This window comes from Esox lucius, chromosome 8 (genome assembly GCF_011004845.1).
Source record: "Esox lucius isolate fEsoLuc1 chromosome 8, fEsoLuc1.pri, whole genome shotgun sequence".
Taxonomy (NCBI): Eukaryota; Metazoa; Chordata; class Actinopteri; order Esociformes; family Esocidae; genus Esox; species Esox lucius.
Genome location: NC_047576.1, coordinates 34078461 through 34096358, shown reverse-complemented (window position 1 = coordinate 34096358; position 17898 = coordinate 34078461). Strand labels below are relative to the sequence as shown.

The following is a 17898-nucleotide window of genomic DNA, read 5'->3' as shown; positions in this document are numbered from 1 at the left end:
AAAAAGTTGGGATGCTGTGTAAAATGCAAATAAATAATTTCTCCCTATATTTAATAGAAAAGTTCATGAGAAATGTTAATGTTTATAGAAAAATATATGCCCATTTTGAATTTGATGCCAGCAACAGGTTTCAAAACCCCCCAAAAAACCAGGCAAGTCTAATTCAGCCGGCCCGCAATTTAAAGTGACAAACGTCGTAACCCTCACATATTAACATCAAGGCAAGTTTGAATATTTCATTTCTTATTAAGTTAATCTCCACCACAAATAGCATCCATGAAATGAATGGCTTTTTCCACAGGCCGTTAACAGCTTATTATCGAGTAATAGGCTTACTAGTATCTAACTTACTACTTGAACTTAACACAGCCAAAGCTATTTCATGGCGCAAAAGTGTTTTTCTTTCATTTGTGAATGACATTGATACAGGAAACTATCAATATAGGTGATGATAACTTACTTTTTCATCAAGTAAAAAGACGAGAGCCCATGATTCCCAAATAGAATTACTAATTTTGATTCGTCAGACCACAGGACAGTTTTCCAAATCGCCTCAGTCCATCTTAAATGAGCTTGGGCCCAGAGAGGGCGGCGGCGTTTCTGGATCTTGTTTATATATGGTTTCTTCTTTGCATGGTAGAGTTTTAACTTGCATTTGTGGATGCAGTAACGTACAGTAACAGGAGTGGTGAACCCCTCCCCATCTTTACTTCTGAAAGTCACATCCTCTCTGGGATGCTCTTTTAATAACCAAACGTGTTACTGACCTGTTGCCAATTGACCTAATTAGTTGTGAGATGTTCCATTAGGGTTTTTTTTAGCATTACACAAATTTTCCAGACTTTGTTGCCCCTGTCCAAGAATTTTTTTTATGTGTTGCTGGCATCAAATTCTACAAAGCCATTTCTTTTTCAAGAAACAATAACAATTCTCAGTTTCAACATTTTATATGTTGTCTTTGTACTATTTTCTGTTGAATATAGGGTTTAAATGATTTGCACATCATTGAAATCTGTTTTTCTTTACATTTTACATCCCACCTTTTTTGGAAACAGGATTGTACCTTAATAAAATAGTTTTTTCTCAGCATAAGAGCCTCTCCTACAGCAGGATAAAAAGACATAGGTAGAGATGAGACAGACATGTGGGCAAAGAAAGGAAAAGAAGGAGAGGGAGGGAGGGATAGAGAGAAGAGAGGAAGGCCAAGGGGAAACAGGGAGAGGCAGAGGGCAGAGGGAGAGATAGATGGAAGAGAGAGACAGAGAGAAGACAGGGAGAGGAAAGACTGAGAAAGAGGGGAGAGAGAAAGGAGATAGGAGCGTTGGGGGAAGAGAGAGACAGGGAATAGAGGGAGATAGAGAAGAGAGGAATGGATAGAGGGAAGACAAGGAACAGAGTGACATGGAAGAGAGACAGACAGTGAAGAGAGGGAGGAGAGAGTATAAAGAGAGAGATAGACGTAAGAGAAGGAGATACTGAGAAAAGAGAGGAAGATATAGAGGGAAGACACAGGAAACAGAGAAGAGACACAGGAAACAGAGAAGAAACACAGGAAACAGAGAAGAAACACAGGAAAAAGAGAAGAAACACAGGAAACAGAGAAGAAACACAGGAAAAAGAGAAGAGACACAGGAAACACAGAAGAGACACAGGAAACACAGAAGAGACACAGGAAACAGAGAGACAAGGAAAAGAGACAGAAGAAAGAGAGGGAGAAAAGGGGTAGAGAGGAAGGAGGGGGATGAAGGGAAGAAGGGGAGAGACAGAGGGAAAAGAGGGGAGCAAGGCAGAGTCCGTTGGCGTGGTTTATGGGATTACCCAGATTATCCTCGGATCAACTCCAGAACCCCTCCCCCTCTATCTGCCTGTCCTCCCCTATACAGGGGATGAGCGTGTCAGCATCAGATACACCTGTTTGGCGGAGCTGAGTGTGTGTATACAAACACATGTATACACACACTCAGTGCAACTAGCCATTTCCATATTGCTTCATCATGATTCCCAATGAAAAAACATGTGCAGAGATAATAAGGCAACACTGGCCAACATCTAAAAACAAGGTACCTTGAAACTGCATGAGTCTTTTTGTGTCTCAGTACTAAGAGTGCTGAACAGGAGAAGATTGTTCAAGTATTATAAGTGTGGAGAGCTGAACAAAGTGGAAAGTGTCAGTATTATAACTGTGGAGAGCTGAACAAAGTTATTGGCTGAGAGGATCCCTTCTCTACTAATTTCCTATGGCATCCCTGCAGCGATGGTAAAACCTGACAAAATGTTTTTCAGCAGGTCCCAAGTAGAATATATATTTTTTTCTGCCTTTGGTTTGGGTTGCGGGACAAAGTTTTTTGGGCATGCTTAGTGTCAGAATTAGGGTTAGGAGTTTCATTTCTGGGTTTCAGGTCCACCAAAAAATAAAAACCCCAACATGTGTGTGTTGGTCATTCTCTGCCTTAGCATTTAAGTAGTCCAGCATGTTGTATGTGTGTTTGTGTTTATACAGTGGATATAAAAAGTCTACATACCCCTGTTAAAATGCCAGGTTCTTGTGATGTAAAAGAATGAGACATAGATAAATCATGTCAGAACTTTTTCCACCTTTAATGTGACCTATAATGTGAACAATTCAATTGAAAAACAAACTGAAATCTTTGAGGGGGAAAAATTAAAAATAAAAAACTCACAATAACCTGTTGTGCACACCCTTAAACTAATACTTTGTTGAAGCACCTTTTGATTTTATTACAGCACTCAGTCTCCAAATCTGTCAGATTGCGAGGACATCTCCTGTGCACAACCCTCTTCAGATCACCCCACAGATGTTCAATTGGATTCAGGTCTGGGCTCTGGCTGGGCCATTCCAAAATGTTAATCTTCTTCTGGTGAAGCCATGCTTTCATAGATTTGGATGTGTGCTTTGGGTCTTTGTCGTGCTGAAAGGTGAACTTCATCTTCATCTTTCTAATGGACACCTGAACGTTTTGTGCCAAAATTGCCTGGTATTTAGAACTGTTCATTCAATTGAATTGTTCACATTATAGATCACAATAAAAGTGGAAATGTTTCTGACATGATTTATCTTTTTCTCATCACAAAAACCTGGCATTTTAACAGGGATGTGCAGACTTTTTATATCCACTGTATGTAGTGTAATAAGCCTTGCATTCTCGGAATGAGAATTTATTCTCGGAATGAGAATTTATGTGCCTCAGCGGTACAAACCATAACACTTTGCCGGCCCAAAGCCAAATCTGTTCACTTACTGCCATAGGGGAGACAGGGGTGACATGACCCCCCCCCCCCCCCCCCCATCCTGGGGGAAATTATGATTTGTCCCCACCAATATATCACAGTAAACAACTATGTCATTTCAATAATAGTATTAAGACGCAATGAAAGCACTTGTGCTGATTATAGACACTTAACAGCGCATTTTTAAGTTTCAACTCCCTTTGCCTAACAATGGTTGGATGCACTGTACCTGGCTGCACGACGTGCCACTGCCACTGGCACATTGTGCAGCCAGGTACAGTGTATATGTGGGAATTCGAGAGAGTTAGTGACTGACTTTCAGTAAGTATTTCAAACAAAGAATATGTCAGAAATGTCTTTACTTCTACACTCAATACAATAAAACTAATTTCAAACTTTCACCAGCCTTTATTTTCGCAGCATTTAATTACAGGTTACACTTTACGTTAGCTAGCGGTTAGCTGACATTTGCTAGCAAGTTATAGTAACGCCAGACAGGGTTTGCAGCTGTTTGAATTCGAGTCAATGAGCGAAGCTTGCAATGGAATGTATGTCATGTTACTTAGCTGGCAAGGTGACAGTGTTCATGTCTACAATCTGAAAGGCACTCAATGCACGTAGCTAACATGAGCTTAATCCAGTAAGTTTATGTTCATAGGGTTCCCACACAATAGCTGAATTTGCAGAACTACAGCGAGCAAACCGATGGCACAAACTAAAACCGTATTACAGCCTTCCTTTTGGTGTCCCCCACGAGAATTGCTCTTTAGAATATTTCATGTAATTGTCCCCTCCCAAGTTGATATCAGATTTTCTCCCCTTCTTATAACAACCAAGATAACTGTATCTAAAGGAACACCTGTTGTGTGTGCTAGCAAGGACCTCTACCCACCCTTCTGAACCATACAGGTCAACCCCAATGTGGAAATAAGCGAGATATTCTTTTGCGCAAGTGGTGACACTACGGGTAAGTAGTGGTAAAATGCTACCCCAGCACTGACATAGGCTCAGTTTTTTTGTTTTATTTGTCAATTCAAATTTAGCAGACGCTTTCGTCGGCAATACAATCAGAATGCTCTTACGAACTGAGCCACGTGGGACTTCTCGGGCAGAGACGGCGGCATATTTAATACCACTGTCAAACTCAACAAGCCTTTAGGGAATGGCTAAAATAATACAGACCTCTTTAAATTCATATTGAGTGGTAATAATAAGCAGTGGCCCACATAAAACACATTGGATTAGGCTGAAAGACGCAATTAGCATCAATAACGACGTTCTGCATATTCAAGGGTTGAGCTGCTTTGCACATGGTAAAGGAAAATAATTGATCTTTGTCTATGCGTGCCTGCATGTGTGCATGTTCCCATAAACACTGACAAAATGTTAGCTTTCATACTCCTCCCTCTTTTGCCACTCCCTGCTGGCTGGACATAGGGGACACTGTGTGTTTTGGCTAAGGGAAGGACTGCAGTATTGACGGGGAGGAGGACTTAAACTTGACATCTTTTGCACACCCCCTTGTTTTCAAGGGAGAATATCTGGCAGACAGGGGGGAATCAGATCAGAGAGAATGCAGACAGAAACCTTGAGTAGAACAGACAGAGGGGGCCATATCCCCAGCTGTAAAAAAAATCTGTATGAAGTGGATGTCACCGTGCACATGGGCCTGTGTGTTAGTGCATTGGTGTGTGTGTGTGTACATGTGCATTTGTACATCAGAGGATAACATTTTGACCATTTGCGACTGTTCATACCATTCTATAATAACTTACAGTGGATATAAAAAATGCCATGTTCTTGTGATGTAAAAGAATAAGACTAATATAAATCATGTCCGAACTTATTCCACTTTTAATGTGACCTATATTGTGAACAATTCAATTGAAAAACAAACTGAAATCTTCGAGGGGGAAAAATGAAAAATAAAATCCTTACAATAACCTGGTTGCACAAGTATGCACACCCTCTTATAACTGGGGATGTGGCTGAGTTCAGAATTAACCAATCACATTCAAACTCATGTTAAATAGAAGTCATTACACACCTGCCATCAAGTGACTCTGATTAATCACAAATAAAGGTCAGCTGTTCTAGTAGGATTTTCCTGACATTTTCTTAGTTGCATCTCAGAGCAAAAGCCATGGTCCGCAGAGAGCTTCCAAAGGATCATAGGGATCTCATTGTTGAAAGATATCAGTCAGGAGAAGGGTACAAAAGAATTTCCAAAGCATTAGATATACCATGGAACACAGTGAAGACAGTCATCATCAAGTGGAGAAAATATGGCACAACAGAGACATTACCAAGAACTGGACATCCCTCCAAAATTGATGAAAAGACAAGAAGAAAACTGGTCAGAGAGGCTTCCAAGAGGCTTACAGCAACATTAAAGGATCTGCAGGAATTTCTGGCAAGTACTGGCTGTGTGCTATATGTGACAACAATCTCCCGTATTCTTCATATGAACGGGCTATTGGGTGGGGTGGCAAGATGGAAGCCTTTTCTTACAAAGAAAAACATCCAAGTTGGCAAAAACAAACATCAAGTCCCCCAAAAGCACGTGGGAAAATGTGTTACGGTCTGATGAAACCAAGGTTGAACTTTTTGGCCATAATTCCAATACGTATGTTTTGCGGAAAAACAACACTGCACATCACCCAAATAACACCAAACCCTCAGTGAAGCATGGTGGTGGCAGCATCATGCTTTGGGGCTGTTTTTCTTCAGCTGGAACCGGGGCCTTAGTCAGGGTGGAGGGAATTATAAACAGTTCCAAATATCAGGCAATTTTGCACAAAACCTTCCGGCGTCCGTTAGAAAGCTGAAGATGAAGTTCACCTTTCAGCACGACAATGACCCAAAGCACACATCCAAATCCACAAAAGCATGGCTTCACCAGAAGAAGATTAAAGTTTTGGAATGGCCCAACCTGAATCCAACTGAACATCTGTGGGGTGATCTGAAGAGGGCTGTACACAGATGTCCTCGCAATCTGACAGATTTGGAGTGCTTTTGCAAAGAAGAGTGGGCAAATATTGCCACATCAAGATGCGCCATACTAATAGACTCATACCCAAAAAGACTGAGTGCTGTTATAAAATCTAAAGGTGCTTCAACAAAGTATTAGTTTAAGGGTGTGCACAGTTATGCAACAAGGTTATTGTAAGGTTTTTATTTTTTATTTTTCCCCCTCAAAGATTTCAGTTTGTATTTCAATTGAACTGTTCACGTAATAGGTCACATTAAAAGTGGAAAAAGTTCTGACATGATTTATCTTTGTCTCATTCTTTTACATCACAGGAACCTGGCATTTTAACAGGGGTGTGTAGACTTTTTATATCCACTGTATAAATATACTCTCATTTAAGTTAGAAACAAGCTGTACGTTTTTTTAAATCCCCTTTTTTAGAAAGACATACGAAAAGCTAGCAGTGTGTTTTTTTCTGTTCTGTTTAGAGCACAGTGAAGGAGAAATTTAATGAGACCTACTAAACTACCAGCAATACCTGTTGCTGCCAATCTGGCTTCAATGTGTCAACGGGCCAAGTCTTTTGAAATGCTTAGTCTATGAGCAAAATATCCCCTCCCCTTTCTCAAATTAAAAAAATGCCTACACCAGCAAAATGTTGATTTGTCCAACGAACACTTCCTTCCTTCTTACCCCAAAACTTCCCCTAGCCTCCTCTAAATGCACACACATCCACACAGTCACACACACACACAGAATCCAAGGAAAGCAGGAAACACACATTAAATAGCAACACACATAAGCTAGATCTCAGCGGAAGGACAGCAGAACTGCACAACATGAAATACAATGTAACTACATTGACATGACAAGTAGAGGAGGGCCTATTTGACTCTGCTGGAGCTCTGCTGGAGCAAAACCAGCCTTTAAACAACAAACTCTCCAGTGGACTCTCCCTCTATAGAAATCTGTCACAGCCACACTGCCTGGGTGGTATAACTAAAGCCTACAGGTAGATTGGGTGTGGCGCCAAAACCTTATTTGAACAAGGATTCTATCACTGCAGACAAATAGCAGTTTAAAAATGCAATATGCATTATGTGTAATATGTAGTATCCTACTATTAACCTGTTGTATGTGTGTGTGCATGCATGTGTGTAGACACAAATGTGTGCAAATGCACGTCTATGCACATGCATTTGTGCGTTTGTAGGTGAGTATATGTGTTTTTGGGTGTAAACACATACATAAAGAGTGTTCCTCCTGGTTCCTCAAACAGAAAGCAGGAGAATCATTGACCACTGGCAGCAGCTAAAGAGTTCAGAGTGCTACTGTCAACCAGTCCTGCAGTGACCCCTCTTCTTTCTCTTCTCTGTCTTCTCTCTGTCTCACCCTCTTTCCCATTCCACAAGTCCCTCCGTTCTTTCTCTAGCCACCGTCTCTATCGTCAGGTCTTTCCAGATCTCTGAGTTTGCCGCGTGTCCTCCGCACGTCTGTGAACCCTCAGACTGACCGGTAAACCCAGAAGTGTCAACTCGAAAGAAATCCTGCTGAATGGTCTGTAACCGCAGAATGCTCTCTAGACATGTATCAAACATGCTGTATAACACTGGGAACAAGTGCTGACATGGTAAAATAAAGTGTTATTTACAAAATAATCTACAGATGTTAACTTTGTTAACAATGTGCTGTTGAGGTCTGACCTCACTTTTTAATGCAGAGATATCAAAGTGATCATACAGGTATATGAAACCAGTATAATGTGCTTTTCCATAAAGGCTGTCCTAAACAATGTGTTTGTAAGCCTACAGTCCAGACACTTGGAATTGCTTGTCACTTGCTGCACAACTGTCAATATACATAGTCTTACACTACAGTAAAAAGAAAGAAAATACAACATTAAATCAGTGGTCTATGTGTAATATCATCATTATTATGTCTCTACCAAAGATGTCCTTGAAATTACCGGGTACTCCAGGTATTGAAACATATGATAGTATACTCAAGGTATTATAGCAGATACTTAAAGTGACCTGGTAAAGATGGCAATCTGATGGGAAACAAATGATCTGTTTAAGCATATATGTAGGCTAACAGCCGTACAGCATCCTCCATGCACTCAAACCTAGTGCCTTCCATTCCTAGGAGACTGAGAATTTTTCACATTCACAACTACAGCTGTTTTCTACAGAATTTCTCAACAATAGAAAATGTTCACAAAACACTGTTGATATTACTATCATGCTTGAGTAGTGCATGGCTTGGAAATGAATGTATCATTCAGAGAGAACATCACATGATAAATGATGCATATAGTGTGTGACTCACTCTTTGGTCTTAAAAAAGCTCTTGGCTCCAATTTGACTGTGCACAAATCACAGACAGAACGCATCATAAAAGTATCAAGTTTCACCTCAGCATGTACAGTACCGCTTTTACATAATCTTGCACTGTTGTAATCAATAGATTGTGATGCATTTTAACATGTTTATTGGCAATTTGACTATAGGCTACCTATAGGCTAATTAAAAGTAATTGTTGTGTGAAGAGTTTCTAGTCTGGTTAATGTCACATAACTTGTTCAATGACAAGCTGTCAAAGAAAACTCAAAAAAGTTATATGTCTTAAAGTGTGTATGAGTCACAACTCTTAGCCTTAAGTTTTCACATTAACCTATTATTTTCATTTCGGGAGTTTTGTGGAAAACCAGGTACGAAAATCGTAATTGGTAGTCTACAGAACGTCCTCGATTGGGAAAACACCATTGTAGACCAATAAATTGTGTTTATGTCCAAACTGTTAGCAAGAGACGCGCGACGACTACCATAAATTACAAAAGCGCAATTAAAGTGCCAACCTCTGACCTTGTCTGAACGGGAGAACCACGATCACCTGACTTTTACATTGGCCACAACCCTCATGTCAATAGGCACTACAGCCAGACGAGTTATATCTGAACAGATAACGCAACCATTGAATTCATGGATCGAAATCTCCGACTAAAGTCCGTGGACTGCAGCGTCTATAGCCCGCTTGCTGGCACTCCGAGAAAGACGCCATGAATCCAATGCATGCTTCTTCAAAGCATTAACAAATTGCATTGTGGAAAGGCTAAACGTAACATTATAAGTAATAAACATATCAGAAATATACTTACTGAGGTGTAAATAAGGATCATTATGCCTACTGTCCATAATGTGTCAGCGCTGCGTCGTTTTTCTATAGTTATAAAAGCTGCGCTGTCACAGGCAACAGCATCCCAGGCTGCAAATTCCACTCCCCAGCCAGACTGAACTTAGCAAGGCAGGTCTACGCGGGGGCCCAGCAAGGGGGTGGCGAAAGCTTCTTCCAATGACAACAGTCATCGATATCAGCCACGAACATGACGAAACTTTTGCTTCGCAACGATGCCATGTTCCAACCTAAAATGTAGAAATGGGACACAAATCATTTTCTTAGAAAGAAAGAACCATACCGAGAAGAAATCCAATATGGCGTTAGGAAATCCGGAGATTTTTTTTACTACAAAATGCAGACATTAGCTCAGTATGTGAATCGTGTGGATGTTTTTATATTTCCTTATAGTAGGCCGTTTCCACTATTATTCTAGCATACGAATAATTAATTTATCATATAGGATTTTAATTACGGTATATTCTTAAATGTAGCTTAATGTATATATGCTTATATATTTGAATGACCCTATTATTAGGCCTGTATTTGTTTGACATCAGTGTGGTATTGTGTGAAAAGTATCATTTTAATACATTTTCACTTGTAGGCCTATTCTCACTTGTTGGCTTATTTATTTGTAATATGATGCAAATTCGATTAAAAAATTTGTCTGTGTGTGCATGCGTGCGCATTTTTGTTTAATGTACTGTATCCCATTACATGAGTGCCCGTGTGCAACGTTTTTCTGTTAAGGATATAGCTAAAACATGTTTTTTCCATCAACCCAAACCCAAACCATAGCTAGCAAATCTTTGGGCCTACCTATTTGGAAAACTGCAGATCCGTGTCTCGAGACCCCCTGGAATCCCCCCGATCTTTCTTCAGGGTGTGGGGTCATTTAAGGGTGAGCTCGCGGTACCTCAGAAGGTTATTCAGGAGTCAACCCGCGCTGAGGCATTCAGTCATGAACTGGGGAGCGGGCAGACGCTCTGTCAACGGCGGTCACTGACCACTCAGAGGGCCTTTCGCTGCCCCGTTAATGGGACAAGCACCCCTAGCTCCCGGCCTTGTAACAACGAGCGTAAAGGAGCACAGGAGGATGCTAACCAAGATGAATGGTTTTTTTTTCAGTCACTCTACATTAATGAGGGCTTTTCATTTGCTTACCCGCCCCCCTTCCACAGCACCACGTTCTCACCGCCTCCATTAGATTACGTAAATTCATTAAAGTCAAAGAGGGGCATTAAATTTGTCATTTGTCAATTCTCTCTTTTGTGCACTCCTAATGGTGGCACATGGTTCAAGGCATTTCTGATTAGTATATTTTAAGGCGGTGTGCATGATTATATATGGACCACATGGAATATCTGATTCATATAAACAACCCCTTTCGTTATTTTCTTTTGCTTAGACTGAAGTAAGGAAATAACCAATTCAGTTTTAAGTCTTAAAGAGCATTAGCATCTAATTTTAAGACCCTCATTGCAGGCTTGTGCAAACACAGGTTTTTAAATGATAGTTAAAGCTGTGTTTACTGGCAAATGCATTTTATTTATATTTCATGCCATTCCCCTAAATCTGCACACACACACACAGATAGAGAGAGAGACAAACACACACACACACACACACACACACACACACGGTCAGTGAAGTAACACTGCACTAATCCCTTTGTATTCACAGCACCATTGCCGCCAAACAATGTTCTAAAGCGTAATCCCTCACCCAACACAACAAACCTTGGCCACCTGCTAGCATAGCTCTTGTATACAAATAGAGGACAGAAGCAGCACAAGGAAAGAGCAACACTAACTTACCTAGTCAGGAATGTGTTAACCCACTGAGCTCATGTCTATGCATTAGTTTGAAGAGCCAACAAAACTGTTTGGGGCTAAAGCAGATTTAAAAATACTTAAATCAAATGAAATAATAAGCAGATAACATTGATATCATGCATGTGGTTTTCCCTGTGGATATTTTTTAACAGAAGGAAACATTTATGTTTTTAGGAAACACTTACAGTAAGGGCACACACAGAATACAGAACAGCCAGTGCACATCTGCAAAAGTACACAAAACAATCTGTAGTTTTCCTTTAGCTGTGCTGGTTGAGAGTAGTCATGGGCGACCATTCTCTCTCTCCATCTGCCCTGTTCTCATTAACCCATCTTCCATCTTTATCATCTAACCCCTCAGCTACCCTACCCCCAACAACTACCTCCTACACCCCTGGCTGACACCCTCTTCTTCCTACATTGGCTTGAGATGATGAGTGTTCCCTCTCTTTGTGGTTGTTAGCATGAGACAATGCCACACAACAGTGCCAAACATCATTTATCTCACTGGTCGTCCATCACACAGACACAAAAGATGAAATGTGGCGTATTCTGTTTAGAAGGGAGGGATCTTTCACTCTACTTATAACTAAGCAAGCTCTTGTCCTCTTCTCTTTCTACAGGTCCAGGGACTCCATTTTTATAGTTTTTTGTCCCCATTCCATGCGTGATCATTTGAGAAGTAAAATGCTCAGGTGGGTATGCCAGATATAAAAAAAATATTTTTCAATACTGAACATAGAGCTGGGCTAGTGATGCATTCTTAAGTGAATCAGAGCAGCACTACCCTCTCTCTTTCTCATTCACTTGTCTTTCTCCCATCTTCATTTGATTTATTTCTCTCTGTCTGTATGGCCACCTTGTCATTCACCAATATGCCTAATAGTCAACTACAGTAGAGTTGTTGGAATTTCAACACGCAATATCACATTGTTCATTTTATCAGGACACAGTGTTTTTTGAAAAGCTGTGAGTGGAAGCTAATATCAGTACTAATATGAATGTAATAGCATAGTAAGTAATTAGTCTAGAAATGCTTTTGGCCCGTAATTGAGAGAATGCTGTCTCAATCAATCAAATGTGTTTTATAAAGCCCTTTTTACAATCAGCAGTTGTCACAAAGTGCTTTCCCAGACACTCAGCCTGAAATCCCAAAAGAGCAAACAACAACAGAATTGATGCACAGTGGCTGAGAAAAACTCCCTAATAGGTCGGGACTTAGGAAGAAATCTAGAGAGGAACCAGACTCTGAGGGGTGTCCAGTCCTCTTCTGGCTGTGCCGGGAGAAGATTAAAAGAGTAAAAATTACAATGATATGAATAAATGAATACATGCATGTGGGCTGTGTGTGGGCTCTAAGTCAGCTGCATGACCAGGTGGACACAAGGGGGCAACAAGGTCTTTTAACCTTTCAGTCCTTATGGAGACGTGTTACCCCAGAAAACACACCTACTCCAGCTGCTTTTGCAGCTCATCTGACTGGGTTTTCCCATAGTCCAAGAGCACCTGGTTGTCACATGGCTACTTATTTTTACCATACCTTCTGTAGGCATTCTCCCTTTGTTTTCCTTCACCTGTCTCTTTTCAATTCTATAAAATTTTACAATGCTTTTATGTACTGTCCACCAGGTGACCTTGGAGCTTTTGTTAATAAGCTTGACACCTTGATAAGTTAATTTGCTGACAATGGCTCACCGCTCATAATACTAGTCAGCTTCAACCTTTCTACACCTGCCTTTGACTTATTGCCTCTTTATCAATCCCATTCATTAGATTCTGTTTGTTGACTAATCCCACTCCCCCTTTGGGTTCTCTGATCACTACATTTGTCTCCTTATTTTTATTCACAACCCTGTTTCCTAAGATGTTGGGACGCTGTGTAAAATGTAAAGAAAAACAGAATGCCCTGATGAGCAAATCAATTAAACCCTATATTGAATAGAAAAATAGTATAAAGACAACATTTTAAATTATTAAACAGAGAAATGTTATTGTTTCTTGAAAAATATATGCCCCCTTAGAATTTGATGCCAGCAACACATTTAAAATATGTTTCTGACAAGGGCATTCAGACTATTTTACTACGCAGCCATGCAGAGTGTGGTTTGGGATTGTCTCACTAAGCAAGACCTTCCCTGAAAGAGACGTCTGGATGGCTGCATTATGTTGCTCCAAAACCTGTATATATTGTTCAGCATTAATGGCGCCTTCACAGATGTGCAAGTCATCCTTACCATGTACTCTAATGCACCCCCATTCCATCATGGATGCTGGCTTTTGAACTGTGTGCTGATAACAAACCCGGATGGTCGCTCTCCTCCTTAGTCCATGATTCCCAAAAAATTATTTCACATTTTGATTTGTCAGACCACAGGACAGTTTTCCACTTCACCTCATTCCATCTTAAATGAGTTCAGGCCCAGAGAAGGCAAAAGCGTTTCTGGATCTTGTTTATATATGGTTTCTTCTTTTAATTTGCAAGAATTTTTACTTGCATTTATAGATGCAGCGACGTACTATGTTCACAGACAATGGATTTCAGAAGTGTTCCTGAGCTTATGCAGTGATTTCCACTACATAATCGTGTCTGTTTTTAATGCAGTGCTGCCTGATGGCCGGAACATCACAGCCATCTAATATTAGTTTTCGACCTTTTCCCTTGCATACAGAAATTTCACCTGATTCTCTGAATTTTTTTATGATATTATGTAACATTGATGATGAGATCCCCAAACTTAAAGTGGGCATATACACTCACCTAAAGGATTATTAGGAACACCTGTTCAATTTCTCATTAATGCAATTATCTAATCAACCAATCACATGGCAGTTGCTTCAATGCATTTAGGGGTGTGGTCCTGGTCAAGACAATCTCCTGAACTCCAAACTGAATGTCAGAATGGGAAAGAAAGGTGATTTAAGCAATTTTGAGCGTGGCATGGTTGTTGGTGCCAGACGGGCCGGTCTGAGTTTTTCACAATCTGCTCAGTTACTGGGATTTTCACGCACAACCATTTCTAGGGTTTACAAAGAATGGTGTGAAATGGGAAAAACATCCAGTATGCGGCAGTCCTGGGGGCGAAAATGCCTTGTTGATGCTAGAGGTCAGAGGAGAATGGGCCGACTGATTCAAGCTGATAGAAGAGCAACTTTGACTGAAATAACCACTTGTTACAACCGAGGTATACACCAAAGCATTTGTGAAGCCACAACACGCACAACCTTGAGGCGGATGGGCTACAACAGCAGAATACCCCACCAGGTACCACTCATCTCCACTGCAAATAGGAAAAAGAGGCTACAATTTGCACGAGCTCACCAAAATTGGACAGTTGAAGACTGGAAGAATGTTGCCTGGTCTGATAAATCTCGATTTCTGTTGAGACATTCAGATGGTAGAGTCAGAATTTGGCGTAAACAGAATGAGAACATGGATCCATCATGCCTTGTTACCACTGTGCAGGCTGCTGGTGGTGGTGTAATGGTGTGGGGGATGTTTTCTTGGCACACTTTAGGCCCCTTAGTGCCAATTGGGCATAATTTAAATGCCACGGCCTACCTGAGCATTGTTTCTGACCATGTCCATCCCTTTATGACCACCATGTACCCATCCTCTCATGGCTACTTCCAGCAGGATAAAGCACCATGTCACAAAGCTCGAATCATTTCAAATTGGTTTCTTGAACATGACAATGAGTTCACTGTACTGAAATGGCCCCCACAGTCACCAGATCTCAACCCAATAGAGCATCTTTGGGATGTGGTGGAACGGGAGCTTCATGCCCTGGATGTGCATCCCACAAATCTCCATCAACTGCAAGATGCTATCCTATCAATATGGGCTAACATTTCTAAAGAATGCTTTCAGCACCTTGTTGAATCAATGCCACGTAGAATTAAGGCAGTTCTGAAGGCGAGAGGGGGTCAAACACAGTTTTAGTATGGTGTTCCTAATAATCCTTTAGGTGAGTGTATTTAATGTTAATGTAAGAATCAATAAAATGTCTCAGTTTCAACATTTGATATGTTGTCATTGTACTATTCTCTATTAAATGTAGGGTTTAAATGATTGGCACATTATTGCATTCTGTTTTTATTTACATTTTACATAGCGTCCCAACTTTATTGGAAACAAGGCTGTAATTATTATACCATATTATAATATTGTATAATATGCCTCATTGCAGCAACTACTCTCAGCTTTGGGAGAGTAGTTGCTTTGCTACGAAGCACATCTCTCTAATTAATTTTGTTCTCATCAAACTGCTTGCTCAACCAACTGACAACAATGACTGAGCTTGCAGGCACCCAGCTTACCACAAGGAATTGCTAGAGTACAATTTAGCATGACAATTTTGTGCAACATCACCCCTGATAGCACTGAGCCAATTTGCTACTTCACATGTAAGCCATTGTTGGTATGCTAGAACCAGGATTTGAACTCATTTGCTGACTGTGTCATTCCAGACCTATCACTATTTTGTATCTTAATCGCTCCTCTCTTCCTGCTCACCCTAACTACTCACTCCATGTACAGCAATCTTAAACCCTACCTTGTTTACGTAATCAAACAGTTGTAAATTACACTGTGATATAATTTTTTTAAGGATAAAAAGAAAACTACTGATTACAAGTAATCCCAAACTAACTCAAGTCACTGCTGCTATAAAAAGTTGCTACAGGAATACTGCTGGCTCTCCCACAGGAAAGAGGTTAAAAAGCATGCAGGCTTTTCCTGTTATATTCCTATATAGGACATCCTGTTGGGTTTATGCAGCTTTTTGGTGGCAAAAATGCAATTGTATGAGACTGTCATGTTAGACTTTTAACAGGGGCATGCTATGTTTGTATAAATTATATAAATATAATGAAATGAATATATTAAGGAAAAACATATCATTCCTGGATGATTCTGTACATATTTTATCCATAGCAGCTAATTGTCTAAACCCCTAAATCCATTTTACACAGATGTTCCATTTAACCAATCTGACCTTCTGCATTAAGTTAACCTGTTAATCTCCTTTCTGGGCCTAGGGGCTTTGCACATAATCACCATGATTGGAACTCCTGGACCTATCCTCAGGATAAAGCATCAATGCCATATATGGTGCTTCCCATCATACCATGCTCAACCAACCAGCTACCACTACCATTCAATGTCAGAGTGAGTAACAGAAGACGTTTCAATGGTCTTGTCATATCAAGAAACAGGTTAAATCTCTTTATCTGTTCAATCCGTAGGTAGGTAATCAGGACGACCACCTCAGGTTAAGCCTTCACTGTCCCAATTTGCCCAGGACAGATAACGCCAAGCAGCTGCTACTGATCTTTACGATGCCAATGGGTCATTTAGGAATCACCACTGTAGTCTAATTATATAGTAACCTTCAAAATTACTGGCAAAAATAAAATGATGTAATAATTTATATATTGTGAGGAAGCAAGGCCGATTGGAGGGGAGAAAAAAGGGTTAAAAAATCTGGGTTTAAAAAAATACCAATGGTTTTCAACTTCTCCTTGAGGACCCCCAACCATGTATTCAAACTATTCCAGAGCTAGCACACCTGATTCAGCTTGTCAACTTACCAGATAAATCAGGTACGATAGTTGATGGCTACAGCAAAATGATTTAATATCTGGGGGTCCTTGGGAGAGGTATAAGAACAAACTAGAAATTGAATTAGTATGAATTAACATCATTTCAATAGGTACTAGATACATATGTACATATACTACATATTTTGATCAAATGTATTAACATAAACTAAAATAAACAGTATACACAATATAACTATAAGGGAATAAACATTAAACATTTAAATTCAATTCAAATAGTTTTAAAAGAATCAGCAAATGCATTGATCAGATAGCAGCTTGCTTTGTTCATTCGTGAAGGACTGAGATATGGTGAAAGTATAAATTTGAATGGTCTTTTGCAATTTCTTGCAGTCACTGGCAGTAGTGAACTGAAATGAATGATAACTAAAGGAACCAGTGGGAGATACTGTATTTACAGTCCAGGTTACTATTCAAGCAGCTGATGTTAATTGAAGGTGTATTCTGGGATTTTTTGTCACTGATTGTAAAACTTGTGTACTATGTTGTATGTGCCAATACATAATGCCCATACTGTGCTATCCAATTTGTAATGTTATGGCTTATTGAGGTATGACAGTGGTTCTGCTAAAAGATTATGCACCAATAAACAACAAGTCACACATCCACAAGTATGAAAGTGACTTAAGTTGGTAACAGTGAGTCTGGTGTGACATGTATATAGCAAGGGGCAGTTAACCAGGGTGTAAAATGTCACAGTGATGAGTGCTTGTGATGAAGCAGTCTGGATAGTTACATGTAATGTTGTTGTTGTTTTACATGTTATTTATTGAGGAGCTTTTTGTGGGAAGCTTAATGAAAAGGCTTTAAGAAGCCAAAAGTAGCAAAATAAAAAAAACAACATAAACCAATCCGACTAAATCCAAATATCTTCCCAATCACTCGGAGTAAAATGGCCTTCGAACTTGAATGTTGCTAAGATTTTACTGTACACTCTCACAAAACCTCGCTTTGCTGCCATCTTATGGTGTTTCTGGTCATTAGAAAGACCGCTATTCATATAACCATCTCGGCACCCGTATGTTTACGGTAAAGCAAGACGTGTAT

At 40.1% G+C, this 17898-nt stretch overlaps 1 protein-coding gene across 3 annotated transcripts in view; it reads right to left on the bottom strand.

Annotated features, from left to right (window-relative positions):
- rxrgb (retinoid X receptor, gamma b) overlaps nucleotides 1-10489 on the bottom strand; it is a 51658-nt gene extending 41169 nt beyond the window's left edge. For 2 of the 3 annotated variants that reach the window (XM_020044311.2, XM_013135147.4), the window contains exons 1-2: nucleotides 10217-10489; nucleotides 9378-9642 (exon numbers count right to left, since the gene is read on the bottom strand). In XM_020044311.2, the coding sequence (XP_019899870.1) occupies nucleotides 9378-9414 (37 nt within the window). In that variant the 5' untranslated portion in view covers nucleotides 9415-9642; nucleotides 10217-10489. Of the gene's footprint in view, nucleotides 1-9377; nucleotides 9700-10216 lie in introns of those variants that run through there. The other variant, XM_013135146.4, reaches the window with a different exon arrangement.
- Between the last annotated feature and the right edge of the window lie 7409 nt (nucleotides 10490-17898).